We start from the raw sequence: 15,205 nt of genomic DNA, 5'->3' as shown, positions 1-15,205 counted from the left end.
AAGGTAATATAAAACTTTATTTTAATTTTTAGAAGATGTTCCTTCTATAATCTCAAATCCTAGTTCCTGTAAAGGAGTGAAATCTGAAAACGGTGAAAATGCAGATTCCAGTTTCAGGAACGGTAAGTAATATAATGTGATAAATATCAAACAATGTACCTAGTGCCCTCCCATATTTTTCCAACTTGACCATGTAAACTGTGTTATGCTTGAGATGTTACTGAAGAGACTAATGGATTCTTTCCTTAAATTCATGTTCAAAGTTTCCACTCCCTCTCATGTCTCCTGAGTTAAGGTGATAATATTTTGCTTTCCAATGACAATATTTTAGATCTTTCTTTTTCATTTCTATTAAACCAAAAATTCACCTTCTATTCTTAATTTTTTTTACCTAATGTTCATGTTTTTTCTTTGAATACTATTTCCCAAGCTGACTGTACTACATTCTCCATCATCAGAAAATGAATCCTTCAGCCTCTGTGCTACCTATTTAACCTCTGACCTGAAGTACTTCCCTATTGAGTTATTTAAACACTTCTTATTTCTATGCCTGCTTAATTATTAATTTCACTTCCTTCTTCTCTGTAAACACTATTCAATCAAATTTAATTGAAAAAACCTGTTGCTTGTAGCAATCATCCATAATTAATAAATAAATGGCAAAAATATATTTTAAAAATATACATTGATGTAATTGATGATTGTATAAATCTAATTATCCTTAAGCCTTAGCTTGGCATGGTATCCTATGTAATACCACGTTTTTGGAAATTTTCCCCTAGCTGATTACTTTTGTTTCTTTTCTTTTTTACTATCCACAGAATTTATTCGAGAAGTGAGTTAGGAGCATTGTTTGATCCTGGTACCTTGATTAATCAAGTGTAAACCTAATACCTTCCTTGAGTCCTGACCTAGAACCATTATGCCACTACATAGTGGAAATTTAAGTCTCATTATAGTGTTTAATGACTTATTAGAGACTGCTTCTGTTTAGCTTTATTATTTTTGGTGTAATATATCATAAATATCTTTTGTTCAACAATGAAAATAGAATTTTTCACTTACTCTATGTTAAATAGTAATTTATTTTCTAACTTGGGGGCCTCTCCTTAAGTTTCTAGGCATCCTCTGAGCTTGCTTAATTAATTTTTTTTTTTTGGTTATTGCTGGCATACAGCCAATGACAATTAACTTGAAGGTGGATAATTCTTTTATATATATATGTAATTCACTGTTTTGTAATTCTGAAGAAAGTAGACAGTAGACGATTGCTCAAACAATAGTTTATTATAAATTGAAGGTTACAGAGCTGACAGAAGTACTACATCAAAGTAGAAACATCTTATCTAAAATAATAGAATAGAATAGATGTCCCTTTCTACAGTTTTTAGTTAATCAAATAGTGAACTATTAAAAGTAATTAAAAGATTCTTAACACAAACAAAAACTCATCATTTGAAAAACAAAAACAAAACATTCTATGTAACCTCCTCCTATTAGTTCATCTAGGGACCGCTAGAGGTACAGCTAGGGTTGCTCCAGTATAGCAACATCACAGTTATTCAAATTATAAATATAATTTACACCTCCCTTCATCGATGTCTCTTTTTCTACTGAAAAAGAGTATGGAACTAGCTTAGATCTATGGAAGAAATTTGCTGCCCTATGTTTTGTATCTCACTCTATTTCATATATGGATGATGAAACTCTCCTTTTTACAGTAAATGGTCCTTTCTAACTTCTTCTAGTTTATTTCTATTTAATCTATTGCTGTTTGAAACATTTACTAAATCACCTTCTTGAAATTCATATTCTTTCCTAGTTTGATCCACCATCTTCTTATTCCATTCAAAACTTATTCTAGAATTTTCAAGAGCTTTCTGACGATCTGCACTCAAATGATTGTCCTCTTTCAATTCTGCAGGAACTATATCGGATGTTATTCCATATAAGAGATAAGCAGGTGAAAATTTAGTCGTTCCATGAGGTGTATTGTATTCCTTGATACAAGACTCAGCAACAGTAGTCCATGATACTTCCCTGTCAGTCTCATTCATTCGACAATGTATACTGTTGACTAAAGTTAGGTTTAACCGTTCATTTAAGCCATTAGATTGTGGATTGTCTACCGTTGTATAGAGAAGATCAATTCTCTTGTTGTCCAGATATTTTCTGAAATCCCTTGAATTAAAAGCACCATATTGATCAACTAGCAACATTTTTATGTTGTTTCCTTCTGCCACTGGGTTGATCAGTTTGATGAAATGAGTAGCATTTTGGCCACTAGAAGTTCGGATCCATGCATATCTAGAAAAATGATCGACCAGTAAATGCATGTATTTTTTTGTAGATTTATTCCCAGCAAAACCACCAATTGTGTGGATGGACATGATATGATAAGGATATTCCGCTGGCCCAACTTAGATAGTAAACCTATCGCTCTTCCAGCTCTAGATTTATTTTTAACACATACTTCACAAGCTTTACAAAACTGAATAATAAGTGTGTCCATGTTTTTAAAATAGTAGAAAGGTCTTAATTTGTCAGCTATCTGGCTGGTACCAATATGCCCGTAGAATTGGTGAATTTTTTTTATCAAGTTGAGTCCTAATCCCTCTGACACATAGATTCGCTTCCTGTTGTTCAGCATCTTGATGCTAATGTTGTCTTCTTTAAACACCTTCTTCTAAGCTTCTCATCTGTGATTGTCGCCTGATCCTTTATTATGTCTTCTAGTTGAATCATATTTATCACCTTCAAACAGTCCTCTTCATCTTCAAAGCTTTCTAGAACTGGGTTTCTGGATAGAGCATCAGCTTCTATGTTGTCCTTACCTTCCTTATATATGATTTTGAAGTTGTACTGAGACAGATACAACATCATGTCACCCAATGCTTCATCTGTTCATGATTTACATTTTAAATTAACAAGTGGCTTATGATCCGATGTAACCTTACCTATAAGATAATGTTACCAATACACAATTGGTTCTTTTATTGCTAGACATTCTAAATACATTATCTCTTTCTTCATTTGACCAGGTGTCAATTTCTTAGAAAAATAACCTACAGGATACAGGTTACCATCTGATTGTGGTTGCTTCAGAACTGCACCTAGACCTGAATGGCTTGCATCAACTTCAATAACTATTTCTTTATCATGGTCATAAATTGCTAGGACTGGTGCTGTACATAGATATATTTTTATGTCTTGAAAACAAGATTCACATTCATCCAAACATAAAAATTTCTCATTCTTTTTCAATAAATTATGTAATGGAGCTAATCGTTCAGTACAATGATCTATACATTTTTGGTAAAAGTTTATCTTACCCAAAATTTGGCGAACCATTTTTCGTGTTGTAGGACGGTGAAATTCTTTGATTGCAATCAAGTTATCTTTAATTGGATGAACCTTACCATATTCTATTGTGTGGCCTATGTATTTCACTGACTGCAAAGCAAAACCACATTTCACTAGATTTAGTTTAAGTCCTTCTTTCTTAACTGGTTCAAAGATTAAGCCCAAGTGTTTCAAATGTTCTTCAAAAGATTTTGAGAAAATAGAAATATCATCAATATAATTTACACAAAATACCTGCCAAAATTCGTTGAAAGATAGCGGGAGAGTTTTTAAAACCAGATGGCAGGACTTTCCATTGCTAGTGACCTTTTTGAGTTATGAATGCCGTATTTTTCCTGTCTTTCATTCGAAGAGGTAGAGACCAAAAAGCCGAGTTGATATCCAATGCAGTAAACCAACAGCAGTCACCAACATTCACTATTGTCTAGCTACTAACACAAACAAAAACAAAACATTGTATGTAACCTCCTCCTATTAGTTTATCTAGGCACCGCTAGAGGTACAGCTAGGGTTGCTCCAGTATAGCAGCATCACAGTTATTCAAATTATGAATATAATTTACATGTGTATTTGTATATTTATATTATATTTATTTAATTACTTTTTTTGTGGCATATTAGCCCTGCATTGGTCAAACTAAAAGTAGAAAATGAACAAAATTGGTAACTTGCAGAGCAATTATAAAATAATAAAAATAATCCTAAATATAATTTCAAGAACTGAATTAGTGTTACACCACATGAAAAAAAGGACCAATTTAAGACAACCCTGCTTTCTCACAACTTCATCATGTAGAATTGCTAATCATGTAGAATGTCGAATTGCTACCATATCAAATTTTTCTAGTTTCAATGGTTTTTGTTCTAGTTCCTAATTTTTTTTGTTGATTTCTAATAATAATCATATACCTATGCAGTAGGGAGGTCTGTTCTTTTGTTTTCTCAGCTTTTTAATTTTTAAATAATTATACTAAATTGTGTTTTCAAATACTTTTAGATTTTTGAATTTTTTTTTAATATACAAAATCATTCTGAATGTGTTTATATGTATAAGGTTTCATGTGAAATTTCTTTACTATGAGAATTTTTTAAGCCAAACTCCTGTCCTCACCACTCATTCTTTCTTACTTCTATCTTTGCCCCTATAATGGTGTTTCTGATCCTTTGGATTGTTGATATTCTTGCAGTTCTCCTCCAGAAGTCTATTTCCAGTACTTGGAGATTTTTCCTTGGGCTCCTCAAGGGAGCCATGTCTCTAATCCATTGATTATACTTTCAACCAATGCTCTCTATATATCAGTTGTTGTTTTTTTATTAATATAGTACTCCATAGTAGGAAATTAAGCATGCCCGCTGCTTTTTCTATTTCCTATTGTTTTTTTGATTTCTGCATCCTTTCTACCACTTTGTATTATGGATCCTATACAACAGAATTGGTCCAACCTACTTAGTTTCCCTAATGTTGGCATGATGCTCTCTTCTTTCTCCTTGCACATATATATATATATTTTTTAATTTATCCTAAGACCTTAGTATTGGTTAATTATATTTCTGTACAAGTAACTAATATCTTCCTCATCTTTTGCTATAACAACTGGTCGTTAGGAAATAGTTGGTGGCACAATTTCTTTCCCTTTATCTTGATAAAAGATTTTTGACATTTCCTAATTCAGTCTTATAGGTATAAGTCAATGTATATTTTAAATATTGTAGGGAACATTCAGCATCCTTTTTGTTGTCCTTTCCTCCTTTTAAATTCTCTTGATAATAAAGAGTTTTTTTTTTATTTGAGATCCATTATCTCTGTATATTTCTTTAATGACATCTAGGATATCATTGTCAGTTCCAGCCTTCTTTAGGGATTTCCATAACTGTTTGTGTGCCACACAACATATCATCATAGGCTTTTCAAGGATGAAAAGCAACTTTGGAAAGGTTACCATAGTAATTACTAACGAAATTGAAGTTTTGTTATGTGCAAGGATTAATTTCAATTCAAGTGGGTTATTAAATGAACTACAGTGGTATGGTGTATATATCAGATAGTGTTTATGCATTCTGCATTCATCATATAAACTTCCTCATCATTAGCTGTACAGTCTGGTGTTAATATCAATCACTTAACATATATGGGGGGGGGGGAATGAAAAAATAACTAAGTATTAATCAATTACAAAAATATTCTGAAAACACAAAATTCAGTTATCAAACAAATTTAAGTTAAAGTTTTGTCTGAGTTTCTTCTCGTGATAAACTAGTGTCAGCTTGTGAAGAAATGTCGACAGACAATGATGTATTTTTAAGTAATAATTAAGCACCTAAAAATATTGTTTCAAGTAAATAGGAGTCTGAATCTTGTCTATTTCGTAAAAACTGTTTAAAACACCAAAACATTTCAGTAAATTGAAATTAGTTTTTTTACTTATAATTTTTACAGATTAGAAATTAGTACTTAACATCATCTGCAAATTTTATTTATAATTTTAAATACTTTCTTGAGACTAGTTAATGTTATTTAAATAAATAATTAAAATTTTATCCATTATAGTCTCAAAACATTTTGTTTTCTTTACAAGTCCGACTTTTCAGCCAATTCGGCCAGCCTCAGGAACCATCTATCATAAAATAGCTTTTATTACATCTATGATCCTCAACAATACAAAATACTTAACAGTATTATTTATAATTTGTCGTACCTTAATACAATTTTTGAACTAAATAATTTAAAAACACAACTTTATGCAGGCTATTCTGCCCAGGTCAATTCAACAATTTCTCTATGAAACATTAAAACATGAGGTAAACATATATTTTTTGTTATCCTACATTATGTCTAATTATCTAATTAGTCAATTTTCACTTTAAAACATAAATTAAAATTCTTTATCACACTCACTTGTTTGTTAAATTTTATTACAATAATGCTTGTAACCTTCCCTCCACTCAGGTCAAGTATTAAAATTATTTATTATAACTATAGTTTTGTTAATTTTCCTCTTTATTTCATTAGTAAAATTCCCAGCAAGGTTAATTATAATTATCAACATTTAATTTGTCCCACATTTTTCATAAATTAATTATACTTAATATCTCTGCATAGTGTTGGTTCAAATTTCTTGTGTCGGTTTTTAAATTCACTGTATTATATACAACGAAACAAAGCAATTATTGGGTGACAGGATTTATCAGATTTATCAACACAATAATGATTTGAAAAACAAGGAGAGGGATCCAAATAAAATGGCACTAGTACAGCATGCAACCAAAAACCAGCATATTTTTAATTTTTAAAATACAATAATTTTACATAAAGATAAATAATACATCCAAAAGGAAAATACTTGAATCTATTTACATATCTGAAAATATTAATTATACTGTGAATTTCAAAACAGACACAAGAAATTTGAACCAAAACTATGCAGGTATATTAAGTATTCCTATATTGAAGAATTGGTTAACGATTGCTTAACTAATCATGGAAGTAAAAGTTGTAATTATAATGAACAATTAATCCAGTTAACAACCAAAGGTTATAAATTTATGAATCATTGATAATTTCAATATAAACTTCAAAGAAACAACAATTTTAAAATCCATTATTTATATATAAAAAAAGAACTGTTGGGCAGACAGTTTGTCATGATTTGCAATCTATGTAGAACTGTTATAATGGCTGTTATAATGAGCTATATGAATGTCTAATTCTTTCTCCAACAACTTGTCAAATGCTGGTAAAGTCTGAAATATGAAAAGATAAGTGAAGGGATGGAGCCTTTTGTTTAGTTACTCTGAAGAACTATTATATTAGAATTTGATTGTTATTATAAGGTTTGTCCGATCATATATTGTTAATGATCTGATAACAGATAATGTTTTATCCTTAAAAAAAGAATTAAATATCATGGGAGTTAGTTGGTCATTGTTAAAAACAATCAATAGAAACAAATCCTTATATGATTTAAGCTTAGTGGCTTGCCGTAGAATTCTTGAAGTTTTATAACGAGTAGAGGGTCATCATTTTAAGTTTCTTGGGGTCCCTTGCTATTATTGGCTTATTCTCACCTCAAAGAAATAAAGATTTACTACAACTTTTAACAGTAACAATGACCCTTAATAAGGACCCAACTACTTCAGAATCATTCAGTCTATCCCTATCATTTTAGAATAATTGTCCCTATATTCTTCACAATGTTTATCTAAAGTTCAATTCATTATTACTTTAAAGGTAGACAAACAAGTTTAATTTTCTGTAGCTTTGTCAACATTTAGTATACATTCATGAAATTTACTGAGCTATTCAGCCTTTTTTTTATCTTCAGTCTACTAAAAAATTCAGATGATTTGGTATCTATAGTATAGTTGACAATTATGTAAACAAATTACTTTAACTATGTGGAACATTGTAAAGAACTGCTAGCAAGTAACTAGTTATTGCTACTGTAAGTAGAAGTGTAATTATCTCTGGGAGAAAATAACTGGATACTGTAGGTTAAAACCGTTCTTCCTGAACCTTACCAAGAGCAACCTATTATCACTCCGGTTTAAAAAGTTGGTAAAGCCTAATTAGTAGCCATTCTAAAAATAAGTAATCGTCCCTACTAAACAACTAAAACTAAGGTAGCTTAAATGAAACAAATGGAGTTTTATTACAACTTAATTGATCTAATAAAGATTTTAATTAACAGAAGTTGGACATGCATATAGATGAAAACAAATAGTAATGGGGCCCAAGTTTAGTATATTCTTTATAATCAACACTTCATTGCCTTTTTCAATGAAATTATTACTCCTATTGCCTCCCATACTCCAGGCACCTTTAGGCAATCAGTCTTCTTCATGCGAATATTAAGCCATTCATTTTTAAAAATTTATTTGCTTATTGAAAGCTTATCATACATACTCTTAACAACAAGGACAATATTACTGTAAATTATTTTGTACTGTTAATAGTAATTATGGCATTGACATGACTTAATGGTGTTATTTTTATTATATTAAGTCAGTAATTTTGATGTCTAATGGTTGATGTTCCTGTTTATTTTATGCAATATTAACTGTTTATGAATATCTAACACTTTTTTGTATTCAGCAATAAGTTTATGCTTTTAAGTTACTTATTTGTTTATCTTTTTAATTTTCTGATTCTTATCATTGTTTTTGACATTTATGTAGTTGTATGTGTGTAGGAAATATAGGAAAAGTATTGATTTGTATATATGCTTAATTCTTTTATTATTGATCTGTGGTGCTTGTTTTGACATGACTTTTACCATCATATCAACCTTTTTTTTTTTTTTTTTTAATACTTTTTTTTCACTTGTTTTAAATAGATTCTTGCGAAAATGTTCTTCCTATGAATATACCATCAGAACCTTCCTTACATGAGGGAGTTCAGCCGCTTCCCAGCAACGTAGTTAATAAGCAGCCAGTGACTATGGAAGCGCAATACATGCAACAACAAAGTCAGATATTTGTATTTTCAACTAATCTTGCCAATAAAGCTGCTGAAGCTGTTCTTCAAGGACAGTATGCTTCAATCATTTCGTATCATTGTGCTCAACCGAGAACGAAAAAATACTTAGAAGTAAGCCCAATTTTTAAAATTATTAGTTTTTGGAGTTATTATTTCTTAGATTCTGTTTGTCTAAATTGGTTGTATAATGTGATTTTGAGATTAAAATTAATTTAGTTTTATTTTCAGTTTGATTTTTTTTTTTTCATCCTATTTTAAGATTGTTAAGAATTTATGAAATGAAATAAATTATTTTGTAGTCGATTATGATCTAATTAAAAGTGGAATTTTTTTTTTTTTTTAATTAATGAAGTTTGAATATACTTTGTTTTTGTTTTCTTTTACTAGTTGATGTTTTTTGTTTTGTTTTTTTACTTTGAATGGGCAGTAGATATTAATAAATTTTTATGAGAATAAGCAACTTGCTATCTATATATATATATATAGAATATTTATTTTTGGTGAATGTTTTTAACTTTAACTTATTTAAATTTGAGAGAAGATTTTGTTATCCTCTAAATATTATTACATTGTAATTTATTTAGTGTCAATTCAAATTACCTGCTATCTCCTAGTGATATGCAGGTATTGCGATAATTTTATTATTATATATAGTATACAAATTCAGTAGACTTTATAATCTATTTGTATAAATAAAACATACCAAGCTCTTTAGTCATTTCATATAATCTTGATCTAAGAGTGACTGCGCAATTCAGCCTCACTTTTGAATCAAATTTCTTCTACCGCACATACTAATTGAATGAGTATTTTATTATAAGTTTAATTGTTGTCTTATTATTCATATCTGCCTTCTTAGCTTCTGATTATAATGAGTGTAAAACTTAATATTAAATCATTTAAGTTTAGATTGGTCACCATTTTTTATTTAAATTTTAGTTTTTTTTTTTATGTGTAATTTTTTTTTTGTAATATTGTGTGAAAGAAAACATTATTTTAAACTTAAAAAGTTGTTTGATAATTTTTTTTTTGTGTATTTTATGATTTTAGGGTACCACTCAGCCTAATCAAATTTTACAAAATTCCTGCAATACAAATCTCAATGTTGAACAGAATTCTGGAAAAGGTCCAATTACTAGTCATCCAAATTTAATGAATTCACATACAAATTCATTGTTAAATGATGCTATTATGCCGTTAGGAGAACTCAATCAAGATATAGGCATAACACCTCCTCAACCACTTGCTGGTAATTTTACATTTCATAATATTTTCGTTGCATAAAAGATTTGTTGAGAATTTATACTTTCAAAGATTCTTGCAGCATTTTTGTTAATTATCTTTTTCTTACTGTTATTTAATTTGTTTTATTTATATTAAATTGAAATAAGTAAAAATATAATTTTTATTATATTTTTTTATTAATATATTTTCTTTTACCACTGTCATAAAGTTGAAAATAAATTTTATAAAATGGGGATATAAACTGGAAGGCTATCAATTTAGCACACCTTAAGGTGTCTTTTCTAAATTTTTTTCTCCAAACAAATTATTAATTTCTTTGCTGGGCAAATGACATTTTATATGTATGAACAAGGGAGAATAGGAAATTTCTTTTGAAATAATAATAATAAATATTTAGTTGGACAATAATTTAGATTCTGCTAAAAATAAATTGAATACAACAAATTTGGAAATTATCTCCCAAGTATCTTGACTGTGAAGGTAGACTATTAATGTTTGGGTCCTCCAAAAAATAAATCTAATCTTTACACTCTAGCCTAAATAGGATGGTAACTTGTAGAATAATTTGCCATTTCTCTCCTCGTTTGATGAGAGTATTAATCTGATAAATGACAAACATTTTACATTATCTATAATCATTGTCTCTTTTAAATAATCATTGTGTTGTATATTTACAATATATTGTTATATCTGAGGGGATCAGCTGATTGAATGTATATAAAGCCAGTATTTTACACCAGTTCAAGCTTGTCAGATCTTATTCCTTCTTTTCTTGTTTGAATACCAGAACAAATTTTAGTCTGAAGAAAAATTTTGTTTTTCTTTTTCCTATCTGATTTATGGCAGGTAACGGAATAGTGAGAGCAGCAGTTCTAAACATTGAAGGTCAGAATTTCACCAACCCACTTCTAGCCTTAGCCAACCAACCTCTATCAGCAGACAACCAACCTTAGCTGCAGTCAACCCGGAGATGAAGCCATTACCGGAAGTCTCTTTAGCACAAGCTCATGCCACGACGCTAGAATGGATTAAGGTCTATACAGCAACTGCCCAGGACCTGAGGAAGGCGGTGTTGGACTTAGAAAAAATCACAGGAGGGACCGGAGAATTAAATCACTTTTTAAAAGGGGGTGATTAGCTAATAAGCCGAATTGAAGTGGATACAGCCGAACACCTGCTTAACAGTGAGGATGCAGAGGTGTTAAGGGTAGTAGTCGTCTGCAGGGTGAAAAGAAGTATCCTCAATTAAATTCAAGCGAATGAGGGGGCACCCTGGAGCGTGATCAAGGTGAGATTGAAGCAGGAATTTTGAGGAGGACGTTGGACCCCAGAAGAGGACATATTTATAATGATTAGGGAGATAAAAAAACCGAGACAGTCTAATTGGCAATATGCCACAGAACTCCTGGCACACTACAATAGAATCAGTGATAAACTCAGCGAAATGATGGAGACAATCCAGGTACAGGGTCGGATGCAATTCCTATCCAATGTACTAAAGATTCAGTTGGCAAAGGAGCTGGAGAAGAAAGAGAGAATGCCGAGAGAGCACTCCTTCATAGAGTGAGCGCAGGAACTTATTGACGCCAGCGCCAGAGAGTAAGAGTCCCATATGGAAATATAAGAAAGAGGATAGACAAGAGTCTTATAATCGACTTAGGACTAATCCAGTTCCATGAAGAATAAATGAATACCATAATAGTTGGAAGGAAAGAGTAGCTATCACTGAAAGTAGGCAGATAAAACCAAGAAGCAGCAGACGCCATGAGGACAGAAAATGTCATGGATGCAGAAGAGTAGGACACTTAGTGGCCCACTGTCCACGCACAAGGTGTTTTGAATGTGGAATTGAGGGGCACATAGCCAAACAGTGCCCATACATGTACCGTAGAAGTGATGTGGGCCTGGGTGAATCAATGGAGATCAACGCCCAACGGGTATGGAGAAGCAACTGGAGGTTGAGTAGATCATCTGGTGAATCGACGGAAACATTGGGAACGTTGGAGACTGAAGAAGAAGCTATAGAACCATGAAAGCGAATTAGTCAAGGGGATAGAGTGGAAACAGGAGGATGGAAACAAAGGTGGATGGAGGCGAGGAACTGGAGAGAGGAAGACGTGAGGCATCTGAAGTGGATGTCGGCAGAGTGGCGACCACAAACTGCTGAATTATAATGTGAGGGAAAAGAACGGTGGTCTGCCTATAGTAGAGATAGCAAGAGTGAGGTGTCTGGTGGACACCGGCAGTTCCAACACCATCGTGTGGCGAGAAGCCCTAGTAAAGCTGTGTAGTGGAGAGAGGACATACCAGATTCAGGAATGTCAATGTAAATTAATCACCCTGGGTGGCCCTTGTGAAGAAGAGGGGGAGGTGGAGATAGGGTTGACACGGTGGGGATTTAGTAGGGAAACCTTGCAGGTACATATGGTAGGCAGTATGCCTAAGGAATACAAAGTAATTGTGCTTGAGTTAAGAATATCAAGGGGAAGTGGAGAATTAAGTTGGGGGATAAAATGTACTAATGTGATCGACAGAGAAAAACCGAGGGCGCACGGGTTGGAGCAATCAATCAGGCTGAGGACTGGAGACAGACTTAAGAGGAAATATGAAGATATTTTTTTAAAGGAGACATGCTTGGGGCAACCGGGAAGACAATCCATGAGATCATACTAAAAGAAGATAAGGTTACATATGTGAAAGAGAGGAGATACCCACAGGCGCTACCTCACCACATTCGGGAAGAGCTCAAAAGTTTAAAACACCAGGGGATAATTATTGATAGTACATCCCCATACAATAGTCCATTGTAGGAGGTTAAAAAGAAGAGCGCGCCAGGTGAAACTACTGAAAAGTACAGAGTGGTGATAGATTACAGAAAGCTGAACGAGAATACCATAGATGAAAAGTATCCAATCCCCAGATTTGAGATATTTTGGACAGGCTAAGCGGGGCGACGGTATTCAGCACATTGGACTTGAAGGCCGGATATCATCAAATCAAGATGTACCCTAAGGATCAACATTGGACATCATTCACATTCGAGAGAGGCCACTATGAATTTACAAGGATCCCGTTTGGCCTCAAAAAGGGGGACAGATGCATCAGTATGCCAGATTTATATGGATGATCTCCTAGTGTTCATTAAGAACGAAGACAAACATATGCAACATTTACACAGCGTATTCCAGAGAATCGGGCAATTTGGGCTCAAATTATCAGGGGAGAAATCATCGTTGGGGCAGGAACAAATAAATTTTTTGGGCCACTCGATTTCCAGGGAAGGAGGTAAACCCAACGCAGATAAAGTCGCAGAAATACAGAAGATAGCAGTGCCTAGGGATGTGAAGGGAGTTCGGAGGTTGCTGGGAACTTTAAATTATTATCGGAGATTTGTGCCAGAAATGGCTGAGTACCTCGTTCCACTCAACAATGTTTGGAAGAAAGGCAGAAAGGTAACCATCACTCCGATGGTGGAAGATATTATCAGGCGGTGCATGGAGAAACTGCAGCAGGAGCCGGTGCTTGCTTTTCCAGACTTCACTATCACTATAGATGTGAGTGAGTGCGGTGTTGTCTCAGGAGAGTGAAGGAGATCGCCCGGTGGTGTACGCCAGTAGGTGCCTGACAGAGATGGAGACCAGATACATTGCGCTAGAACGAGAGCTCTTGGGAATAGTGTGGGCTGTTGACCACTTTAGGCCCTATGTGTTTGGGAGAAAGTTTAAAGTACATACTGACCATAGGCCCCTACAACGGGTGAGAGAATTTAAAGAGTCTTCGGCCAGGATTACGCGTTGGAAGGAGTTATTGGGACAGAAGAAGAAAATGTGGTAGCTGATTGGTTATCTCAAGCCATAACTGTGAATGCCGCGGAAGAAGACAACGGGGAACCATCAGGAGTGAGACAGTTTCTATGAGAATGAACGCCGAGAGAGGAAGAAGAACAGAATGTGGCAGAGGAAGATGATAGGGAGGAATCTTCGTCTAATGAGAGCTCTGAGGAAGAAAGACCAATAGATATGGAGGAAGTAGAGGATATCATCAATGACAAGAGGCGGCAGATTATATGGAAGACGAGAACCACTGGATTAGTCAAAGTTGAGTGTAACAACTATGGGAGGAGCAATATCATGACGATTTGGTCGTGAAAAACGATCTGTAAAATGTTGAATAATGCTTCCAAGCCTGGAGGAAAGTGTGACCTATACATTGGGAATAAAACCATTTGGGAGAAGATCAAGCGGCTATGGCACGATGAACACATAGGATGCTCCTCTTCACTCTGTAGATGACCACTGCTTTTAATGCCTTCGCATCTTTGCTATCGAGTAGATTTTCGATAGACTTCGCTTCAATTCTGTTTACTAGTTGGTACCTCCTTTTAAAAAGTGATTTAATTCTCTAGTTTCTCCGGTGAATTTTTTTAAGTCCGACACTACTTTCTAGAGTCATAGCATGAGCTTGCACTAAAGAAACTTCCGGTAATGGCTCCATCCAGGTTGACTGCAGTTACAGGTTGGTTGGCTGCAGCTGGAAGTGGGTTGATGAAGTTCTGACCTTTGATGTTTAGAACTGCTGCTCCCACTATTCTGTTACCTACCATAAATCAGAGAGAACAAAGAAAAAGAAAAACAAATTTTTTCTTCAGACTAAAATAAGTTCTGTTATTCAAAGATCCTGTGTTTCGGCACCACTTACTTAAGTATCAGCAAAAGCAAATTGTCAAAAAAAGAGAAGAAGGAATAAGATCTGTCACGCTTGGGCTGCTGTAACATACTGTCTTTATTGGATTCCGTACATCTCTTTATATATATTCGATCAGCTGATCTTCTGAGTCAGCTGGCATTGAAGTAACAGCTGACTCAGACCGTAACTTATATACATAATAAATTATTATATTTGTGCATATTTAATATTAAAAAAATAATCATAAAACCAATGAACAACTAATTTCCAAGAGAAGATGTTGGTTTTAATGATAGAATATGTTAGGTTAGTATTTTCCTTGCTGAAGAAATAATTGGTGAAATAAGCTGTGTTAATAAGAATTTTGTACTTCAAAATATATATACAGTTTTCTAAGAGTTATAATTCTTATATATAACAATTTGTGGGAAATTAT

The 15,205-nt window shown here is 33.2% G+C and overlaps 1 protein-coding gene across 1 annotated transcript in view; it reads left to right on the top strand.

Moving 5' to 3' along the window:
- lgs (legless) overlaps positions 1-15,205 on the top strand; it is a gene marked incomplete in the record, with an annotated part of 36,039 nt that overhangs the window by 7,362 nt on the left and 13,472 nt on the right. Inside the window, 3 exon segments of the mRNA XM_067044642.1 lie at positions 33-122; positions 8,696-8,949; positions 9,889-10,087. Of these exon segments, the coding sequence (XP_066900743.1) occupies positions 33-122; positions 8,696-8,949; positions 9,889-10,087 (543 nt within the window).

This window comes from Halyomorpha halys, unplaced genomic scaffold (assembly GCF_000696795.3).
Source record: "Halyomorpha halys isolate HHAL.00 unplaced genomic scaffold, Hhal_1.1 Scaffold317.1, whole genome shotgun sequence".
Classification (NCBI taxonomy): domain Eukaryota; kingdom Metazoa; phylum Arthropoda; class Insecta; order Hemiptera; family Pentatomidae; genus Halyomorpha; species Halyomorpha halys.
This window is presented reverse-complemented; position numbering and strand designations above follow the sequence as displayed.